Raw genomic sequence first — 22,156 nt, 5'->3', positions numbered from 1 at the left:
TCAGTCGGTGTGTGGTCGTGCGCCCCGTAGAATGACTTCCACAGTCGCCTTCATGTACCTCAGCCAGAACTTCTTTAATCTGCGGCGGCCCTATGCATTTAACATTGGCCCGCTAAAACTTCTCCTATACAGATCCCCATCGAGTAAAGTGTATCTTTGGCTCACCTATTCCATTCTGCGTCTTTCCTGTTTGTTTTCTACCTCCACCCCCATTAAGAAAGCTTTGATGGGTGTTATCCAACTTGGGTCCATATCAGCGATAAGGCAGACATCTTCCTCTTCGGTGGTACTAGGCTTGCTCAACACCCTTACTTCAATAGATCTTCCCTCTGTCCCTGGAAGTACTGCCGCGACATATGCCAATGCATCGGCATGTCTATTTTCACCGCGGTTCAAATGTGCAAATTTAATCTTCTTGAACTTACGTGCTTTTCTCTGCAAGACTTCCAAGTATCTCGCCATCCTTGGGCAGCGAGCCACGAATCCTCCATTCACTTGACACACCACTAAGTTAGAATCCGAGTAAACAGACAGTTCGCTCACTCCTAAATCTTGTGCCATACCCAAACCTCCTATCACTGCTTCGTATTCAGACTCATTGTTAGAAGCCGCAAATCCCAGTTTTATCGATAATTCTAGCCTATTGTTCTCAGGAGTCACCAGGACGACGCCTATTCCATTCCCTGTATCTGTAGCCGAGCCATCCGCGAAAACTCTCCAACCATTCCGTGCATCCCATGGATCCAATGGGTCGTGGTTAAGCTCCCCTTTGTGATCCATGACCATTTCCTCTCCCCACGTTGGGTCCTCAGCTGGGAATTCTGCTAACACCTCCGCCATCGCTTGTGCTTTTTCTGCGGTTCTGATCTAGTAATCAGATTTCAGAAGAACCGAGTATTCGCCCACTTCAACATTCTTCGACGACTTTTCCGCCCTCAACTTTTGCTTGAGCGGGTTTGTTATTACCACCACGTAATGAGCGAAATAAGGTTTCAACTTTAGTCCGAGAATACCGAGTGCCAAAGCCGTATTTTTCAATTCTGGCCAGATTGTGTTTCCGGCCCAAAGATGGTCTTACTCACGAAAGTAAACGGGTTTTTCTATCTTTTCAACGATTCGCACCAATACCGAGCTCACCGCGTACTCTGAAACCCCCAGATACAAATACAGTTTTTCCCCTTGTTCCGGTCGCGACAAAAGTGGTGCTTTACCTAAATAATTCTTCAACTCCTGGAAGGCTCCCTCACATTCCGCGGTCCATTGGAAGTCTTGTATTTTCCTCAACAGTCGATACAGCAGTCGACATTTGTCCGATGATTTAGAAATAAACCGATTTAGTGCCGCGACTCTTCCCGCTAAACTTTGTACCTCTTTCACATTTTGCGGGGACGGCATTTCTATCAGTGATCTAATTTGTTCTGGATTTGCCTCTATACCGCGGTGTGTTACTATGTAACCCAAGAACTTCCCAGACGCTACTCCAAAGGTACACTTCTCGGGGTTGAGCTTCAGCTTGTGCCTTCGTAGTATGTGAAAAGTTTCCTGAAGACCTTCTAAGTGTTCGTCTTCTGACATGCTCTTTTCCACCATATCATCAATATATATCTCCATCCCCTTCCAAATCTTCCCTTGGAACATTTTTTCTCCTACCCGTTGAAATGTTGCCCCAACATTTTTTAACCCAAAGAGCATCCTGGTGTAACAGTAGGTGCCCCCCTCTACCACGAACGTGGTCTTTTCCTGATCCGGGCCATACATGGCGACCTGATTGTATCCCATGGACGCGTCCATGAAAGAGAACACCTTGAATCCTGCAGTTCGGTCCACTAGTTCATCCACCCGTGGCATAGGATAACAATCTTTCGGACACTCCTTGTTCACGTCCGTAAAGTCCACGCACATTCTGACTTTGCCATTCTTTTTCGTAACCGCGACCACGTTGGACAACCATTCCGTGTATTCTACCTCCCTTAGCTAATGCAAACTCATTTGGCGGAATTCAGTGCTAGTGTTGAGTGTGGAACGCTACCTAATGTACAAAAAAGTTGCAGAGAAAACACAAATATAATACAATATCATAAATATTTACAAATGGTTTTCCCTTTATGACATCTACATTTTGGTCTTAAAGTCTATGCAGTGCAAAAGCTAGCAAAAGGCTGAAATATCTCTTGGCTATTACACTCTTACATGTCCACATATAGATTCCAACTTCATCAAAGAATAGTTCGACAACTTTTCAAAAATATTCCTATTGTCCATTGTCAGCTTCCTGTTCCTAAAAGATTGCATTATTAAAAAAAAAATGATACGATTTTGCAATTAAAGAAATTTACATGATAACATAATTGTAGTAATTGCAATGGAGAAGTTACAAAAATATATTGAATTTACATTAATAATGAGTGAATCAATCACAAAGAATTCTTGTATCGTACAGTTTACAGCATGTACAATATACCAGTAGCATAACTAATCAATCACAAATACATTGTGATAGCAATATTTATGATGTGCGTGACTCAACTAAAGATTGAAAAGTAGGCCGGTTTTTAACACTTCTCTTAAAGTATGCAACAAAATATAGGTTTTAGTTTTAAAAGATAGAACCATGAGAGGTTAATAAATTAGACATATGACAATGAACCAAGGGAAAGAAACTATGAAGCAACAGACTTAAGAAAAAATTGGTCAGTCAACATTTAAAGAAAAGGCAAACAAAAGAAACATAGCAAGAGCAACACCAACCCACCATAAGTTGAGAGGGCATAGAAGGCATGAGGAATGTCAGAGTTTGTATCTTTTAACACCTCCATATGAAATATGAATGTATACCTTTCAACAACAACCTCCCTTATAGTTTTTAATTTATCCCAAACCTACTAAATTCGGTGTAAAATTTGGGGGGAATTGCATTTGACAATTATGCATTTAACACCCCATGCATTTCTAAGAAACTTAAAATTGGGGGCAGATTGAACATTAAATATCTATGCAGTGTAACAAAAAGTAAATTTCAAGACGTGTAAATGACTGCAGCTTTGGTCTACTTCAATAATATAATGAAGATGAGTGTAGCCATGAAACAACATCGTTATACGTATCAAGATGAAACCAAACATTTCAATTGACACACCACTTCAATAATATAATGAAGTAAAGTTTTACTTTTAGTTGGCCTTGGTCTACTTTTAATATGCAAATAAATCAAACAAATCTCAGATAATAATTAATGGGAAACCGGAAACTGGATGCAAATACATTGAACTAAACTCAAAAAATAATTAACAAAAAATAAAAAACCGAATACAATTACATTGAACTAACCTCATAGAATAATTGGTGGGAAATCAGAAACTAAATGCAAATGCATTGAAATAATCTCAAAAAATAATTAACGGAAATTAGAAACCAGATATAATTAATTGCATCGAACTAACCTCAAAGCATAAATAATCATAAACTAGATGTAGATGTATTGAACTAACCTTAAAGAGTTATTAACGGAAAATCGGAAACTGGATCCAAATGCAATGAACTAATCTCAAAGACTAATTAACGAAACATTGAAAAATGAATGAAACTGCAATGAACTAATCTCAAAGAATAATTAACGGGAAATTATAAATTTGATATAACTGCATTGAACTAACCTCAAAAAAGAATTAACGGGAAATCGGAAACTTTATGCAAATGCATTGAACTAATCTCAAAGAACAATTAATGTAAAATCGAAAATTGGATGCAATTGTATTGAACTAACCTCAAAGAATAATTAACGGAAAACCAAAAACTGGATGCAACTGCATTAAACTAAAATCAGAGATTAACTAACGGAAAATCAGAAATTAGATGCAAATGCATTGAAATAACCTAAAAAATAGTTAACTGGAAATTGGAAGTCGGATGTAACTGCATCGCACTGACCTCAAAGCATAAATGTCTGCTTTTTTAGCATTCTCACATGAGTAATTACGAGTAATTAGGAACCCAAAATGAAAGTGAGTTTATAAAAAATAGACTCTTACATGTATGCAAATTGTATATAAATTGTAAACTATCGAATTAACCTAGAAAAACAATTAACGGGAAATCAGAAACTGGATGCAGATGTATTGAACTAACCTCAAAGAGTAATTACCGGGAGATTGGAACCTGGATGCAAATGCAATAAACTAATATCAAATACTAATTAACAAAACATCAAAAACTGGATGCAACTGTACTTAATTAACTTTAATGAATAATTAACGGGAAATCATAAAGTGGATGCAATTGCACTGAACTAACCTCAAATAATAATTAACGGAAAATCAGAAACTTGATGCAATTGCATTGAACTAACCTCATATACCGTTTCTGATTTCCCGTTAATTATTTTTCAAGGATTTGCATCCAATTTCTAATTTCCCGTTAGTTATTATCTAACGTTAGTTTAATGCAATTGCACCCAGTTTTCGATTTCTAGTTAATTACTTTTTGAGTTTAGTTTATTGCATTTGCATAAAGTTTATGATTTTCTGTTAATTACTCTTTGAGCTCAGTTATGTATTTGAATTCAATTTTTATTTCATTTTAATTATCCAATGTGGTGTGTAATACCAACTTCTACTGATCCATCTGTATTATTCTTGCAAATATGATGTAAAAAGTAAATTATGTTTGATTTACTATGTGGGATCATCGAAGATTATCCAGTTCCCGATTTTTCCATTAATTATTCTTTAAATTATGCATGACCCACTATTAAATTATGCATGACCCACTATGTGAAATCTTCAAAGATTATCTACAAATGGGTGTTGTTATATTAATTATTCTAAAAAATATTTGCAAATATGCAAAACTATTATATATTACTTAATATTATATTGATCACTCAACCAAATTTCTTATAACATGAAAACCTCACTCTCCATTAAAAAAAAAGAACTCACCTTTGATAAAACTTTTCAACTTCATTTTGTTGTTTAATAATAGAAGTTTGATTGAAGTTTTGTGAGATTGCCTAATAAGGTGAAGTTCATATATATTGAAGCTACTTGAACAGCAAGAAGTTCCCAATCATACGGAAAGATATAAGATAAACACCATTTTAAATGCAAAACTATACTTATCGAGACATTCCTATAACATATAACCCAACTATGTTTTGAGGTTAGTTTAATGTATTTGCATCCAATTTCTGATTTTCCGTTATTTATATTTTGAAGTTAGTTCAATGCAGTTGCATCCAATTTCCAATTCCCATTATTTATTTTTTGAGATAAGTTCAATGCAGTTGCATCAAGTTTCTGATTTCTTGTTAATTATTCTTTTTAATTAGTTCAATACATTTGCATCCAATTTCTAATTTTATGTTAATTGTTCTTTGAGGTCAGTTCAATGCATTTGCATCTAATTTATGATTTCCCATTAATTATTCTGTGAGATTAGTTTAATGCATTTGCATCCAGTTTCCGATTTCTCATTTATTATTTGATAAAGTTACATTTGCATATAGTTTCCGATTTTCCGTTAATTATTGTTTGAGGTTAGTTCAATGAATTTGCATCCAGTTTCCGATTTCCCGTTAATACATTTGTATCCAGTTTATATTTTGAGATTAGTTCAGTGCAGTTGCATCCGGTTTCCGATTTCCCATTAATTATTTTTTAAGATTAGTTCCACACATTTGTATCATGTTTCCAATTTATAATTAATTTTTCTTTGCGGTTAGTTCAATGCAGTTGCATCCAGTTTCTGATTTCCCGTTAATTTAATATTTGAGGGTTAGCTCATTTGAATCCAATTTCCGATTTTATGACAATTATTTTTTTATATTAGTTTGATGTATTTGCATCTAAGTTTTGATTTTCCGTTAATTATTCTTTGAGGTTAGTTTAATACAGTTGTATACATATTCCAATTTTCTATTAATTACTTTTTAAGATTAGTTTAATGCTTGCATTTGCATCTAGTTTTCGATTTCCCGTTAATTTAATATTTGAGGGTTAGTTCAATGCATTTGAATCCAATTTCTGATTTTCCGACAATTATTTTTTTATATTAGTTTGATGTATTTGTATCCAAGTTTTGATTTTATGTTAATTATTTTTTGAGGTTAGTTTAATGCAGTTGTATCCATATTTCAATTTTCTATTAATTATTTTTTAAGATTAGTTTAATGCTTGTATTTGCATACAGTTTCGATTTCTTGTTAAATATTATTTTAGGTTAGTTCGATGCATTTGCATCCAGTTTTCGGTTCCCAATTAATTATTTTTTGACGTTAGTTTCATTCAGTATTATATATTTTTTAAAATATTTGTCTTTATTGTTTTGCCATTTTTTTTTTCATTTTCTATTATCTATTTTGTGATGTTATTTTTTGTATAATTGTTTTTAACTATGTTTTGAGGCCGTGTTAAAAATATATTCGAAATAAGTCGGTGCTTTATCATAAACACTAAAATTGTATGATTTGTAAGAGTTTCTACAAATCACCTATTTTTTAACAATTTTTTTTATTTGATCAAATATATAAGAATTGGAACTAAAAGTGTTTGATTCGTAATAGGAAATTACATTTTACAAATCACCTATTTTTTAGCAATTTTTTTTATTTGATCAAATATATAAGAATTTGAAATACACTCAAACTCTCCAAATATAAGAATTAGAAATACACTCAAACTCTCCAAAAAGTTTCAATGTACGTGAGATTGTAGGTTATTAGAAAATACTATCTTTCATATTAGAGTGCCATATATAAGAGAAAAAAAACTAACTCTCATATTAGAGTGCCACATAGGAGAGAGAAAATCCTCCATTAGAGGTCTCTGTTTTAGTATATAGACAAGGTTTTAGACCCGTCCATATGGCCAGAATCATTTCTAAAATTCACAACCCATAAATTTTTGCAAGGAATTCAATGACGGATAATTATTAGAATAATTTTTTAGAATGGATTTAGCGATTGGATCGGAGTTGTATAAAATTTCCTTGCAAGATGTTGATTGAGTTATTAGAGTTGGTGTTGTATTAGGAAACTTCTTAAGATTAAGAGCTCTTGTATTATGAAACTTCTTAATTAGAATTGGTTGTCTACTCCGAGGATGTCCTCATAGGGACGAGGTCCGCGACCGTTGGATGTGTGATCCAATGGTTTAGAAATACAACATCCTCTCATTTTCTCTCTCATCCTCTTTGTTTTTGATTTTCAGACCATTGGATTACACATCCAAAGGTTCACGGACCCTCATCCCTATGAGGATATTCTCGGGGTAGCTGGAGCCAACTTCTTATGATTTAAGAATGTCCATGTAGCATATCTCTTTCTAAAAAACACGCTACCTAGGAAATAGATAGTCCACATAAGATATACTCTACTTTAATATAGAGAGAGAGGTTTAATAGATGTCGCTTTAAAAATTATGATTTAAAAATTGATTATAAAGAATATTAGAAAATGTGGACTCTGAAGACATAAACTTCGTTCACTCAAATGGTGGTCCTCATCTTTTTATATATATATGTGTGTGTGTGTGTGTGTGTGTGTGTGTGTGTGGGGGAGGGCATCTCCAATGGGGGTGTAAACTGTATAGAGTGGAAATTTTACACCCCAAATGTCAAAAAACTCTTTCCAATGGGAGTGTTATTGTCACATCCCGAATTTTGACAGAATTCGGAAAAAACAATATTTGTTCCCGACTCTCGATTTTCGAGGTGTGATGCACTCTCAACTTCCAAAAACCCATAAACAGTTTAAATATGCGGATAATTAAAAACCAATAAAAATTTTAACTTAAACAAAAGTCTTCTTCATTACAAAAATTCACAAATAAGATTAGGTTACAAATCTCTTTTCAATAACTCTTTATTTAAAATTAGAAATGAAAATACAAATAACATTGTCTCAACTGAAAATCTATATCACCTCAAGGGAAAACAAAACCTATCTTGAAATGCGACGCTAACGCAAAACCACAAGCGAACCAACCTTCTTCAACACTAAACCTGTCAAGACTTATCAACTATGTTCATTTAATGGACACACCCGATACACAAACATGCAAATCGGGTTAGCATTATAAACAATGCTGGTGTGAGTAGCCCTAAAATACAACATATACTTATACATATACATACATAATCCATAAGGCAGTTAGTTCCTCCACCGAGGTTTTAACTTCCAATAACTAATACGACATTCTTAACTACAATAAGTAAAGACGGGTAGTTCCTCGACGCTTATTTTAACTTCCCACTAACCACACAACAAACTATCGCGATAATAAAATGCATTTAGTTCCTCCACGAGGCTTTTAGGTTCTAACTAAACTAATAACCAGCCAAGTATATTCTATACTTACCGCATTTCATGCTCAATTACAGAGTGGGTCGTCTCCGCACAAGTAATTAGTTTGACCCACATTTCTGCAAAACCATATACAATTATCTATCTAAAGATATATCATTAACCAACATATTATCATAATTATATTAATTAAGGTTTTCTTTGCGTGTCTCTAAAATCACGTCATATTTATGTCTTACCTAGTTTCCCTGGCTACCACAATCGCTTCCTAACGCCGAACATGTACATCCACATGCCTCCCCTCACATAATGAACCACTCCGTGAGTAACTACCCCTGGCGGGATGCGCGACACTAGGTAACCCTCACACGAAAGCTATTATGTAAGTACTGCCACTATTCGGCATAAAATATCGCGCGTCTCGTTCTAATTTTGTGAACGGAATAATCAAGCCACCATTCGGCTACACTAGAAAGGCCATTTAGCTTCACTTAAGCCAGAAGGGCCATTCAGATTCACTGAAACGCCCGAAGGGCCAATCATATCACATACGCCCATCACAAGGGCCAAATCACATGAGTTGTGGTAGCTAGGTTCTAGGATTTTTGTTACGTAATTTATTCAAGTGTCATACATTTATGTCTCATAATAATTCTTATTCTATCTCATGCCAATATACTTAATTGTACTGAATCTCAACGTTTCTCGTTATAATACAATCCACATTATCACGTGCCAATACTATTCATTGCACGATATCCAAATATCTCTATATCAAATCTCGAAACTTATTATTTCACGAGCCAATCATATATTGCACTACACCATATATATGGAATATCTCAAACCAAACATACTACAATTCATTTAAGTAGCAACTCATAATAATAATTAATCAATCATGTAATGTATTCATTCAATATATTTATGTGAACTCAATTCACCATCAAAGCCCAATACTAAAGTCCATGAATCTAAGTCCGTATGTAGTTTAATTCTCATAAAAACGTATATATCTAAGTCTTATAAGAATTTCCCTCTTGTTACGTGCCAATATTTATATGCTTTACACACTACTCACGTCAAATCTCAATTAGATAATGACAAACCAATTTATATAATTTTCGACAATATTTTATTACTACATTTGCCCATATTCTTAAATATGTGAAAATCTGGAAAAAGTCAATATTCCATAGTCAACGGTCAATGTCAAAGTCAACCTGTCATTGTCAAAGTCAAACTGTCGTTATCATGTTCAACAGGTTCAGGGTCATAGCCATGGTTCATGGCTAAAGGCAAAGGTGCATGGCTCATGGGCTCATGACTTAGTCCATATAGGTTCGGACCCAACTAGCCGAGCCCAAACCCAAACCTTAGAACCCGACCCCAAAAGTCTAAACCTTTAAAGATCGAATTAGATCTATTTTAAGTTATATGGACCGCCCCCAAAACAAACTTGAAACTGGCCCAAAACTTCAATTGGTTCGGCCCAAAGAAAACTAATTTGGTCTGACCCAAGAACAAAATAGAACTGGCCCAACCAAACAACTAAAACCGGGCCCAAAGAAACAAAATAGAACTGGCCCAACCAAACCAAATAGAATCGGGCCCAAAGAACTAAACCAAACTGGTCCAAACTCAAAAGAAACTTGGCCCAACACAACTAAAAACTAAAGTCCAAAAACTGAAATCGCCCAAGGCCCAACCGGTCATCTTCCTCAGCTTCAACAACCACCAAATCGGCCACCACCACCTCCACTTGTCTGCCCCGTTCAACCCAGCGGTTTTGATCCCTGACAAAAACCCAATAAACTTTAATTAAAGCCCCAACTCGATTTCCTATATTGCTAACCCTCCCTTTAAATGGGATCTGGGTCGTCCGCCATTAACAACTTTCTTCAAGCTTCCACCAGCACCCATCTCTAGCCCTCACACACTCTATACTAGCTACCCATCACCAACAACCCATCCCAATCACAGTTTAATCAATCCACTTCATCCATACCCCCGACAGCACCCATACTGACCACTTACCCTCCACCAAATCGCGAAGATGCCATTAATGAACAGTGCAAGCTTCACAGCCACACCCAATATCAATAACCAACCTCAAATCCACAAAGTAAAATTCATAAAGACAAGGGTTCAAATCAAAAAGGTCTGGACAGGTGATGCCATTATAGCTTCTCGAAGCTTCGACAGTTCAATAACTTTTTTTTTCAATAAGTAAGAACAACGAACCATATATAACAAAAATCAGTTTAACAATAACGACACATGACGAGGAAGAACGAACAGTAAAAATGAGTGAAAACATTGAACATTAAGGCTGTTTCCGTATACATTGAAATAGAAAAACTAACTACTCAACTGTATTAAAACTCGACGAATCCCTCATCGTCCGAATTGTCGCGCTCCAACTCTCTAGCAAACGAGCCGCCTCCATTTTTATTTTATTTTATTTTTTATCTCCCAACCCTATTCTCTAGAAAAATATGAATATATATCTGGATTTTGAAACCTAAGCCCAACACAGACTCGGGCCAAGAAATCAGGCCCACGTATCCCAAATCCAATCTAACCAATTTTAAATAAAAATTAATAAATTAATAAATAAATACATATTTTAAATACGGGCGTTACAATTATACTGTAGGTAATAGAGTATTATTAGTTGATAAAGAGGGTGGAGAATTTCCCCTCTCGCTATCAGCTAATAAAAAGCCCGGGGGACACTCGAATAGACGTCTGAGTAAAAAAAAATTCGGACGTCACTTAGAGTGTTGTCCCTATCAATTTCTAAAGTCACAATTTAAAATTTTTAAACTCGGACGACATTTGAAGTGACGTCCCACTTTTTAAAAGAGGACGTCACTTCAAGTGTCATCCGAGTTTAAAATTGAACTTTTTACACTTTTCTATTGGGAACAATAGAGAGTGGATATTTATGGACTCTACAACAATTTACAATTAGAGTTGTAAAATCCTAATGGCACCTAAATAGCACCTATGTGGAGGTGTAATTTTACACCCCCATTGGAGATGCCATAATACATTAATTGCCCGGCTCGGGATTATGCACAAGCCAAGCTTTCAGAGCTGATTCTAAAGCTTGTTTATCGATCTATATACTCAGCCTTGTTGAGTTGAGTTGAGTTGAGTTGAAGGAATTACCAACGTATATTTCCTACACTCTTGTTTACCTGCCAACTTTTTGATCTTTTGTGTTCCGAAAATTTCTGCAACGCATAAATTTCCCGACAACTTTTATGTAGAATTACTTTTCCACTTCACATGTAGGACCTACTTACCCTACAAGTGTCACTATTTAATCGCTCCGCAGTTCTATCCCAACCTTGTTTATAAATAAAACTATAAAAGTCATACTCAACCATACTACACTACTCCCATTATAAGCAACAAAACTACTCCCCCCCAATCACCAGCCACTCTTTCGCAAAATTGCGTACGATAAATCCCCACGTGGTCGTACGTTTGAATTTTAGATAGTTGGCGTAACAGTAGATATTAAATCTATGACGGAAAGCCAAATAATGTCAGCATCTTTATATATTTTTTGGTTTTGAGTATTGATTCATACTTGACTAGTGTTTATCAACTTGGAGAGTGTTGTTTGATGGAGTACAGAATTTCTGGTGGGGAGATACATGGATTTCACACACTTGAAGGTTAAATTCATAAACTTTATAATTATTAGTTTGAGTTGTAGATGAATTATATATGTTTTAGAGTTGACTAAAGAAAAATATCCTTTTTGGACAGACTTAGACTATGGGAAGATGATGGAGGAAGCCAAGACGAGGTGGCTGAGGCCAAATGAGATTCATGCACTACTCTACAATCACACTCTTTTCAACATCTACGTCAAGCCAGTGCTCTTGCCAAAAAGTATTATTCTTTAATTATATCTTTAGCCTGTATTTGATTTTCTGGAAATACCAGTATACATTTGGATAAAAACCAGTATCTTTCTGTATACATGCACAATCCAAAGGATCTTATAATCCCAATTCACTGTTTTCTGATAAAGATTAACCTTTCATTTTGATTTTCCTTTTAATTGTTGTTTCCAATATGCGATTCAGGTGGCACCATTGTGTTGTTTGACCGCAAAATGTTACGGAACTTCCGGAAAGATGGTCATAACTGGAAGAAGAAAAAGGATGGAAAGACTGTTAAAGAAGCTCATGAACATTTAAAGGTGGGGTCTCTTCCCAGTCGTCTTTTGGTGGCTTTCATGTTTGCCTTACTAATGTTTTTCACATTTGTGATTCATGTAAACCAGCATTATGTCCGCACACACATATACTTGCCTCTTGATATCATTGTGTATTTATGTACTATACTTGAAGATACCGGGGAAAATATCTATAAATAAACAAATAAACAAAAAATTGATGACATAATGCTGTAGGGTGAATTTAATGATATTGTTACAAAGCTGCACTTTTCCTTTTTGCAGTTAAATTTGTTATTGTTTCCTCATGTAAAACTCAATGCTTCAGATATTTGAAATCAGATCTGATGTTCTCAGTTGAGGTTAACTTCATATTATCTGTATTTTATTTTTCATGGTTTGTCAAGTTAAGATGAAAATCAACAACCTTACAGAGATACATTCTTTCTGGGCGTGTCGAATTGGACAATCATCATCAATAGATTAGGTTGTCATAAATTTAACCTTCTCTTAGTGGCTTCTGGTCGACCCTGTTTATCAATATTGTAGAGTGATTGATTTGCATTATAATGATCCAGTGGCTCATTACTTTGATCCTATGTTACATGGACGCACCATATTTCAAAAATAATCCATGTCGGATACATGTCGACGTGTCCGTGTCGGACAAATACAGACACATTGTGTGTGATATTCCTCAGTTTTTGATATTTCGCCGTGTTCGACACTCCGTATCCAATTCCGATGCGGACACACGTGTCCATGTCAATGTAATTTAGCCCCCGTGATCAGTTCCTTTAGCACCAGTTGACAACCGGATATCTACAGAAATGGAGAACTTCAATTGTTAAGTTCAACAGTGACTCAAGATCACATGTTTATCCTTTGAGGTATTCCAACTTCCAAGCACCACAGTGTAATCCAGAGTTTAAACCATCGTAAGGTCTCTAACATAGCTCGCCAGGACACTTGCTATCCTATCATGTTGGTCGGGTGATCCAATCATGATGTCACAAACCCACCATGTCTTTGACGCAGTTTCCAATGCTTGAACTTCGATTGACACTACGATTTTGAATTAGTCATTAAGCAACTAACATAAAAATTCAGTCTTTGATATAATCGTGGACTCATGGTTTGGACTATTGAATATGCCAACACTTTAGGCCCATATTTGGCTTGTTGTTGTTGATTCAGAATACGCATACAATGTCAAAGTTAGTTGCTTGGTTCCATTGTTCTATCAAATTATTTTTGCTTTTATTCACACTGTTAATGATGTGGGCGTCGTAGTCTTGGTCAAGCCACTGGGTGCATGCAATATGCGCCCCTTTCATTTATTTGTTTTGTTTTATTTTAATTATTTACTGCCCTAGGGCATATTAGTCATTTATTTTGGTTAGTAAAGAGAACCCTAGGTATAAATAAGGGCTTGCAATTCAGTCTAGGGTTAGAGTTGATGTTAATTTAGTCTAGGGTTAGAGTTGATGTTTAAGAGTTTATGAGAGATTAGTAATAAAAGAACAACATTTAGAGTTATTGAATATTTTCTAAAAAATGTAGATTTTGATTAAATTGTTGCTTCCGCCAATTTTTTAATCCACATTATTTTATTATTTGGTATCATAAGATTAGATGATGGTAAGAAGGTGAAATTAGATGATGGTGTGGTGGGATGAAGTGCACCTGAGGCGGGTTAGTCAGGTTATAGACGTGTTTGCAACTGGTCAACTACGCGTTGAAAATTATATGCCCATTTTGTTCCTAAACAGTACCCGCATGATTTGTTTATTCGTCTACATAAATGGCGACAACAATTATCTTCAGTTCAGGATTTTTTTTAAAAAAAATAAATAAGAAAACTGAGCAGTTCTAGTTGTTATGTAATTGTGTTGAGTTGGTTGAAATTGATGAACAGAGTGTGGGTCGTTATCTGAATGGTTTGCACAAGTTAGTTTGTGAAGCACTTATCATGTTTAAGAATGATGATATGGCTACCACATTATGCATTGCGTGTTGAGTATATGCTTTACCCAGGTCAGGCGTTTGTGTCTCCCACTGTTCCTTCACTAGGTGCTACCACTTCCACTACTGTGTCACCTGCTAGTACATATTTCGCTACATGAAAGTGCTATGACTGTGGTATTGTTGGGCATATTGCCGCTGAATGTCCAAAGAAAAGGAAGTGTTCTGTTTTACTGGCAGATGGGGAAGAAGAGGTTGAAGTCATTTAAGAGAAGTCCAATGAAGCTATTCATGTGTCTCTCCCAGACATCACGTGAGGCCTTTTCAGCGTTTGCAGCTACTAACACTCCACCCACTTTAGCTTGTGGACAAGCGTTTTTTCATCATGGGGAGTGTGATGTGGACATCGTAGTCTTCATCTAGCCCATGGGTTAATGCAATAGGTGTCCCCTTTATTGAATTTTTTGTTTTATTTTAGGTACTTACTACCTTAGGGAATATTAGTAATTTTCTTTGGTTAGCAAAGAAAACCTTAGGCATAAATAAGGGCCTACAATTCAATCTAGGGTTAGAGTCGATGTTTAAGAGTTAAAGAGAGATTAGAAATAAAAGAACAACCTTTAGGGTTCTTGAATTTTCTTTAAGGTGTGTATTTTGATTCAGTTGTTGCTTCTGTCAATTGTTTAATCTGCATTAGCTAAGAACACTTGCCATTTCATGTCCTACAACGTCAGACTTATTTTGTTCTACTGGTCAAGCCTTGGGATGTCGGGCCCAAGCTCGTGGGATCAATTCCGGATTTTAGTGTTTAGGGAATAAAGGCGTCAAGTACTCCGGTGGCCTACTGGTCAAGACTTGAGAGGTTGGGCTGAAGGTCTTGTGTTTGATTCTCACCTTCACAGGGAATATGATATCTATGGGAATAAAATTCTAACCATCCAAAGAAAAGAACAAAAGAAGAAGAAAGGAAGTCTTGACTATGGAAAAGTGGTTTTGGTGTCTTCCTACAAAAGGCCTCGGTGCTAAGTAGATTTTCAGTGGTCACTTGTGCACTGAATCTTGGATGGTTTGAACTTACATTGTTGTCCCACCTAACCACCTCACAACGAGAGCTGTGGGATCTCCAGAAAACTGAAAAGGCAATCACATGAACCTAGGACTCCAACTGTTCCTAACAAATATGGGGTTGAACTTGTAAGGCAAGCTTCACCTTTTTTGGGCTAGGCACCTTTTTAGCATACCGTCGAGTATCTAGGTGTGCCTACTTATCCAATTAACGACATTGTTACCTGGAAGCTTCAGTCAAAATATATTTTAGTAAGTGAAGTAAGAGAATAAAACGAAAATCTGGAGAAGAAGAGAGAAAATTATATGTGGCCTTAATTCTTTTTGGCCTTCTCTCACACAGGGATTGTTACATCCTAAATTGGACTCCTTCGGGAAATGTCCCATAAATAACAGCTTCCCTTGATACTTGTCTAACATAATCTTTCTTGGCACAGGTTGGTATTGACGAAAGAATCCATGTCTACTATGCACATGGAGAAGATAATCCCAGCTTTGTTCGCCGATGTTACTGGTTACTTGATAAGTATGTGCTGGTTGCAGTTTATTGTCTACAACTTAATGTTAATTGGTAGTGTGTACGTCAGTTATGCTTACTGTAAAGTTTTCAATGTAAATATTTATATGCTCTACACTGTAAACTGTGAGAATATTGCTCTTTACTTAAGTCTCTGACTTTTTTGTTTGGCTGTTGTTTCCTTGTAACATCTTTTAATATTTCTTCCAGGAAATATGAGCACATAGTCCTTGTGCATTATCGTGAGACTTCAGAGGTTGGTCTGAACATTACCACTGCGCTTTTATATTACCTTTGTCCACTCTTTGTTTCAAACGGTCAGCATACATAATTCTAACTTATTAAATGCGTGGTTCATTAAGTGGCTTTCTTTTTTAGATGAATCTGTTCACAAGCGCTCCAAGTTTCTTTTGTCAAATTATCCTTTGAATTTGATGTGATGGAGACAACCCCAAACAATTTAAAACATTAGCAATGTTGCTCCCTATTTACAGCTGCAGGATTATCCAGTCACACCTGTTAATTCAAATTCTGCTTCCTCCTACTCCGATACATCTGTGCCAAGGCCTTTATCAGACGAAACCGATAGCGGAGCTAATCATGCACTCTATATGGGTATGATAGATGTTTAATGTTGCATTTCTTTTACATAGATATAGGCATCAATAACCCCCTGTCCTTTAATTTGAGCTACATGGTGAGCAATAATAAAAGCTCTTAATATTTCATATTATGTTCTTTATTTACTTGATTAGTTGATTACGTAGTATATATTGTTGAGTGAATAGTTTGGATTAGCTCATTCCTAACATTAAGAGGGAGTTTACAGTTTTTATTCATCATTTTATAAACAGATAGAAGCAATTTGGCCTTTGTGGTACAAATATCTGATATTGGTTTTATTGTGGTATAATAGGTTCTGATACATCTTTTGTTGGTGAATCTGTTGAGCCTAGCAGTACCGTCACTGTGCAAAATCACGAAAAGAGACTTCATGAGATTAACACCCTCGAATGGGAAGACCTCTTATTGTCAAACGCTCCCAACAACGTCAACATAGACAGGAGAGGTGAAAGCATACATCTTATGTTTGTTTTTAATTCAAAATTAACTTGGGAAATCATTCTCCATGTTTTGTTGTCACAGTTGACATTTCATCCCTCCAACAACAATATCAAATTGAAATGTACGACTCCAGAACTAATGTAAGTAGTAGTAACATGGTTGTATGAAGTTCTTCATTTGTGGGATCTTGATCGATAATCATTTAATTGTATGTCACTTGCACTGTCTATTCTAATTTTAAAAGGTTTCAGGATGGCCTTCTATCATCGGACACTGTTCCTGGACAATCTGGTTTTGAGCCTTCAGTGCAGCTAATTGCTGGGAGTGGCTTAGTTGATGCGAAACTTCAGACAAGTGTATACTGTCAGAATAATGGAGTTGAAACAAACTCCGGTGTACATAATCAAGACATTAAAACGGTGAGAGGGCACAAAGATGAGTTTGCTTATGTAGGCAAAGACGACTTCTATAAACAGGACAGCTTTGGTAGGTGGATGAATTGCATCATGAGTGACTCTCCAGGATCTTTAGATGATCTGCCAGTTGAGTCGTCTGTAACAACTGGTCATGAATCCAGTACATCTACGGTGATAGATCATAATCTGTCTTCCACTCAACAGCTAGTTTTCTATATCACTGACATATCACCTGCGTGGTCCTATTCCGAGGAAGAAACTAAGGTTATGTCCTTATCATCACTCTTTGTACTAAAATGTGTGCAAAGTATGATTACAACTTTTGTGATGATTTGATGTACAGCATCATGCGATGAACTATCATGACCAAGAAGATAGGAAAAAGAAGTCCAGATTGAAGAACTTATATTTTTTATTCGTGTCTATTTTTCATTTTTTTTGAGTGGTTTCTGTTTCTCATTTTAGGTTGTAGCTCTTTCATTTTCTTTTCTTTTACTTTCCTTTTGTTTCTTTTTTCTTAGGAAAGTAGTTTCGATTTTTGTATTTTAGGAAAATAATTATAGGAATTATATGAGCAAAGTTCATTGTTGGTCCGAGTAAATGCTCAACTCTATCAGGATTTAGCTTATTAACAAAATTTTCATGATTTTATGATCTTGAATGGATATGTGAGCTAGTTTGTTCCATGGTCTTCTTCTTTCTGGTAAACTTTTGTATCACCTCTTTTGAGTCCTTACAAAAATCAGTTGTTTCCAACTATATAATCTTTACGAGTTTGAGATTACTTTGGCCTCTTCTGCTCCATGAAACTAATCATTAACTTCACCTATATTACATACTCAATCTCATTTTAAGTGGGGAAGGTTTTAAATTTCTGACATTTGGTTAATGACTTCTGCAGGTCATAGTGGTTGGATATTTTCATGCTAGCCATTCACACATTGCACAATCCAATTTACTCTGTGTTTTCGGCGATGCATGTGTTCCTGCAGAGATGGTTCAAGTCGGGGTCTTCCGCTGTATGGCATTACGTCATTCCCCTGGGCTCATAAATTTTTATTTGAGTCTTGATGGTCAGACCCCCATTAGCCAGGTTATGACTTTCGAGTATCGTGCTTCTTTATTTGACAATCGGTTGCCTCTACAAGAAAATAAGTCTGAGTGGGAGGAGTTTCAACTTCAGATACGACTTGCTCGTTTGCTCTTCTCTACTACAAACAGTGTGAACATTCTATCCAGTGAAATTTTGCCAAGTGCACAGAAGGATGCCAAAAAGTTTGCATCTGCAACCTCTTCAGTTGAAAAAGATTGCGCATATTTGATAAAGTTAATCGGGAAAAATGAGATGTCATTTCCACAAGCTAAAAACAATTTGTTCGAGATCATCTTGAAAAATAAGTTACAAGAGTGGCTTTTATTTAGAGTTGTTGAAGGAAGCAAGGGCACTATCCGTGATCGTCAAGGTCAAGGGGTTCTTCATTTATGTGCGATCCTAGGTTATACTTGGGCTATTCGTCCATACTCGTATTCAGGCCTGTCGTTAGATTTTCGGGATGCCCGTGGTTGGACAGCTCTGCATTGGGCAGCATTTTATGGGAGGTATGGTCACTCTCTTGCGGTATCTTTTTTCTTCGCTAATTGTTGGATCCTATATTAACATATTGAACCTTGTGCATCTAGTATTACTTAAGTAACACACACACCGTAAGTTGGTTCTATTCGGACTTATAGTATCCATGTTGGTTATTATGCTTCGTAGATCGAAATGACAGTATAGAGTTGAAATTGATATTAGGATTCAGATATCCAACCTATTTCCTTCTAATGTAAAACACAAATCTTGCTTTTTAAGTATTATTATTTTAGTTATTTTTCTGCTTCTTCGTTTCTCGTAACCCTGATCTTGTAAATTAGTGTACAAGTTATAAATGTTGATATTGCCACATCTATGAATGTATTTGTTGTACCCAAATATGTGTTGGTATAGAGTGCCACACATCTCGATGCAGACAATCATCAGCATGGATTTTTTTTGAACTTGAGGTGTCGTTGCTATGAGGGTAGTTTTGGTTTTTTGTGATCAGATTTTGATTCATAAATCATTTTGAGTACAAAACTCAACCAGTGAACGAGTCAATAGGATAGAAACGATAATACAGTGATAAGCCAAGTTGAGTGTTTCTTCCTGGAAATCTCGATTTGACTGACTTTGGTTTTGGCTGATCCTATGTGAATACCTCGTCACAGTTCACAACTCTCATAGTCAATCCGTTCCAGTAAATTAAGTTAACTCAAATGAAAAATGGCCGATTTTGAAACCTTTGTGGCCACATACAAATTTTTTGAGTGACTCTTGTGCGAGGTTGATATCATTTTGATCATCTCCACAACAAAGCAACCCTTAAATTGTTTCCGTTGGGCTCCGTCAAAGGGCTTGAAAGAATGTGTTAAATAACTTAAACCACGTCCATTCGTGAAAAGAATATCTTTTAAACCATGCTATGAGGAACTGTATATTTATACTTCTACAAGGTTTCTTAGAAGCTATTTTTGCGCCTTTATATTATTTGCATTCACCATATGAGGATCTCATTGTGCAGGGAAAAAATGGTTGCAGTCCTTCTGTCTACAGGTGCAAATGCTAGCTTGGTGGCAGACCCTACGTCAGAATTCCCTGGTGGATGCTATGCTTCTGATCTTGCATCTAAAAATGGTTATGAAGGTTTGGCCGCTTATCTAGCAGAAAAGGGATTAACAGACCATTTTAGACTTATGTCCTTATCTGGAAATATTAGTGGCTCCCTGCAATCAAACAAAATTGATTCAGTAAATCCTGGTAACCTCAGTGAAGAGCAACTCTGTCAGAAGGATACATTGACAGCGTATAGGACAGCTGCTGAAGCAGCATCTCGCATACAATCTGCATTCAGGGAAAATTCATTAATGTTACAGAAAAAAGCGGTTGAGAAGTCCAATCCAGAGACTGAGGCACGCAACATAATTGCTGCGATGAAGATTCAGCATGCCTTCCGCAACTATGAAACTCGGAAACAGATAAGAGCTGCTGCGAGAATCCAATATAGATTCCGTACTTGGAAGATCCGAAAGGACTTTCTCAATATGCGTCGACAAGCAATTAAAATTCAGGTAAGCATCAATATCATGTGATGTCATGTTCACTCTCTTTCGAGCACAGTGATCAACAGCCTATACACTAATAATAAGACTGGTTTGTTGTTATCATTTTTGTGACATCTATAGTATAGATTTTAGGCTATAAAGTGGTATTTACCACTCTGCCTCATAAAATCCAATTGTCTTCTAACCAAGTTTCGTGTTCTGATTCAGCTAAATGCCTAAGGTCATGCCAAACTGCCATTCCATAACAAATTTTACTGAAATATCTACAAGCCTTTGTTTTATTCCTGTCCGTTTTCTTATTAATTTAGTAATTGTAAACCTTATGGTGTAATATTCAAGTGGTTGATGTTCTGGAAAAGAAGAAATCTTGTTTAATCTTGTCTGTCTCCTACTCCAAATATAGGCTGCTTTCCGAGGGCACCAAGAACGGAGGCACTACTCTAAAATTATTTGGTCTGTTGGGGTCCTTGAGAAAGCGATTCTTCGTTGGCGTCAAAGACGAAAAGGGTTCCGTGGACTTCAAGTTGAACCGATTGAGGTTGTTGCTTTGGAACCAAAACAAGAAAGCGATGTGGAAGAGGATTTCTTCCGGATCAGCAGGAAGCAGGCAGAAGAACGTATTGAGAGATCAGTCATACGGGTGCAAGCACTATTCAGATCACACCGAGCTCAGCAGGATTATCGGAGGATGAAGATGGCATATGATCAGATTAAGGTAGGTATCATTTATACTTTTTGAAGTTCTAATTTCAGCATTGTTTCAGTTGATGAGATTCCCTTGGTTTGTGCAGTTGGAAGAGCTTCTTGATTCTGAAGTTGGAATGGATGGGTGAGGATATCAACCTAAATCCTGGTTCCTGGTCATACTGTGATCCAAGGTGGTTAGTGATGTTGACCTAACCACTTGTAAATTAATCGTTTCAACTGGTGTGTACAGTTTGACATCTAAAGAAGATGAGCTGGTCATGCTTAGCAGTTACCTATTAAAGTTCCAAATGAAGTTTAATGTGGATATTTCAGTCTTGGGAGTTATCTATTTGTAGAAGAAAATTATTGACAAGATGACCGGGAATGAGCATGTACAGAACTAATTTGTTGGGAACTAGGGTTTGCCCGTACGGCACTGAACAATTCATCCTTCGGCCAGCCCAGTTGCCTATTATCTATAAGCTCATTATGTCAAATTTGGAGGCCCAACAGTATATGGGCTAGCCTAGTGTTTATAAGTCCAGCCGTAATTGTTGATTTTTAAGTGATTTCTGGATAGATCCCATAGATACTGAGCGATTTAACAAAATTGTACAAGCCCCTAAATCACTTGGATTTGTCATGTTATTTTGTTGAAAAAGATTTTGAGCCGTCGGATGGAGTCTTTTGGGCCCACACTGTTATGTTTTGTTAGATAGATGGGTAGAGGTGTCCTGACCCTGAAATGTTGGTGATCCCATCAGAGGAATCTCCTATGTTTCATAGATTAATAAGATAAG

At 36.3% G+C, this 22,156-nt stretch overlaps 2 protein-coding genes across 2 annotated transcripts; one reads left to right on the top strand and one right to left on the bottom strand.

The window, feature by feature from the left end:
• Positions 1-165: 165 nt before the first annotated feature.
• Positions 166-840, bottom strand: LOC147498551 (uncharacterized). Its single transcript, XM_086563269.1, has one exon. The coding sequence runs from the start codon at positions 838-840 to the stop codon at positions 166-168; it is 675 nt and encodes a 224-aa protein (XP_086419395.1).
• Positions 841-11,809: 10,969 nt separating this feature from the next.
• On the top strand, positions 11,810-21,731 carry LOC147498550 (calmodulin-binding transcription activator). Its single transcript, XM_086560495.1, has 13 exons — positions 11,810-11,991; positions 12,086-12,211; positions 12,409-12,524; positions 15,968-16,056; positions 16,258-16,303; positions 16,542-16,662; positions 16,964-17,116; positions 17,194-17,252; positions 17,364-17,792; positions 18,430-19,127; positions 20,129-20,675; positions 21,073-21,384; positions 21,461-21,731. Exons 1-13 carry the CDS (start codon positions 11,940-11,942, stop codon positions 21,500-21,502), a joined length of 2,790 nt encoding a protein of 929 aa, XP_086416621.1. The 5' UTR covers positions 11,810-11,939; the 3' UTR covers positions 21,503-21,731.
• Positions 21,732-22,156: the final 425 nt, after the last annotated feature.

Source organism: Coptis chinensis, chromosome 5, assembly GCF_015680905.1.
Source record: "Coptis chinensis isolate HL-2020 chromosome 5, ASM1568090v1, whole genome shotgun sequence".
In the NCBI taxonomy this organism is placed as follows: Eukaryota; Viridiplantae; Streptophyta; class Magnoliopsida; order Ranunculales; family Ranunculaceae; genus Coptis; species Coptis chinensis.
Note: the sequence above shows the minus strand (reverse complement) of the source record. Positions and strands in the feature narration are given on the sequence as shown.